General features: G+C 43.9%; 1 protein-coding gene across 1 annotated transcript; it reads left to right on the top strand.

Moving 5' to 3' along the window:
• Positions 1-25: 25 nt before the first annotated feature.
• LOC103523029 (WD repeat-containing protein 19-like) lies at positions 26-1,263 on the top strand (the record flags this gene model as incomplete). The annotated part of the gene is made up of 1 exon (XM_008488107.2): positions 26-1,263. A coding segment is annotated over exon 1 (1,149 nt), but the record flags the coding sequence as incomplete, so codon positions are not given.
• Positions 1,264-1,270: the final 7 nt, after the last annotated feature.

The following is a 1,270-nucleotide window of genomic DNA, read 5'->3' as shown; positions in this document are numbered from 1 at the left end:
GTGAACTCTAGAATACAGTTGCACTATTTAGGAGACAATCAGAAAACTATACCTGACGCATTTGTAGATAAAGAATCGAAATTATTTCCAGAGTCAGGAGAGAAGTATACAATCATGACTCAGGCTATGTCTGAAGAGTTTCTGTTCTTTGCAACCAGTGAGTACGAGCTGAAGATTTTCAGTCTCAGTGAGTGGAAGTTTGTGTCTGGTTACAAACACTCTGATAAGATCAAGAGTATCTACCCTGATATCTATGGAATTTGTTTAGTACTCATTGAAATGAATAACACAGGATTCCTCTATCACACTGCCATGGACTATCTCCTGCCTATACCAGAGTTCCCACCTGCTACAGAGGAAGTACTCTGGGATACTGTGCCTGTAGATAGAAATGTGTTCGTATGTTGTAGTAAGACTAGTGTGGTGACCTATCTGTTCATGCCAAACTATTACGAAGGTCCCAAGATAGAGTTGGTGGGTGCTACTACAATACAATCAGGTCAGTCTCCAGTTTTGTTAACCAAAGGTCTCCTCACATTGGTCACCTCAAGTAACAAACCCCTAGACCTTACCCTGGAGACTCACAAAACAACCATGCATAACCCAAAGCAAACCCTGGATATCTCCCTGCATAAAGTTCTTAAGCTACTCAACTGGAAAGAAGCATGGAATATCTGCGCGGTACTCAACCAAAGCGAAACCTGGCGATCATTTGCAGAAGCTTGTCTTCAGAACCTTGAATTCTCCTGGGCTATCAGAGCCTATCAGAGTTTAGATGAAGCAGGTATGGTCTGGTGCCTAGAGTCCCTTGTAGAGGAGGAAGAAGATACAAGCATACTTTGCGGTCATGTGGCAGCATTACTAGGCAATCATGATACTGCACAGCAGCGCTATCTGACGTCAGATATTCCTACCATGGCACTCACACTGAGGCGGGATTTACGTCAATGGCGAGAAGCCCTAGCATTAGCGACTAGCCTAGGAAGTAACCAAACACCTATCATCTCTTGTGACTATGCACAGCAGCTAGAAATGACAGGACAACATGCTCAGGCTTTGAGTTTTTATCAGAAGAGTATGGAACTAGCAACCCCTGACATTCAGGATCCAGAATGTCAACGTAAATGTAAGGAAGGGATAGCAAGAACGTCTATCCGAGTAGGAGACTTCAGACTGGGTATCCGTCTAGCTGCCGAGTCCAACTCAAGTGTTCTGAAGAACGAGTGTGCTGATATCCTGCAGCAGTTTAACAAACTCAATGATGCTGTCA

The sequence above is a fragment of the Diaphorina citri genome, unplaced genomic scaffold (genome assembly GCF_000475195.1).
Source record: "Diaphorina citri unplaced genomic scaffold, Diaci psyllid genome assembly version 1.1 scaffold14149, whole genome shotgun sequence".
NCBI lineage: Eukaryota > Metazoa > Arthropoda > Insecta > Hemiptera > Psyllidae > Diaphorina > Diaphorina citri.
This window is presented reverse-complemented; position numbering and strand designations above follow the sequence as displayed.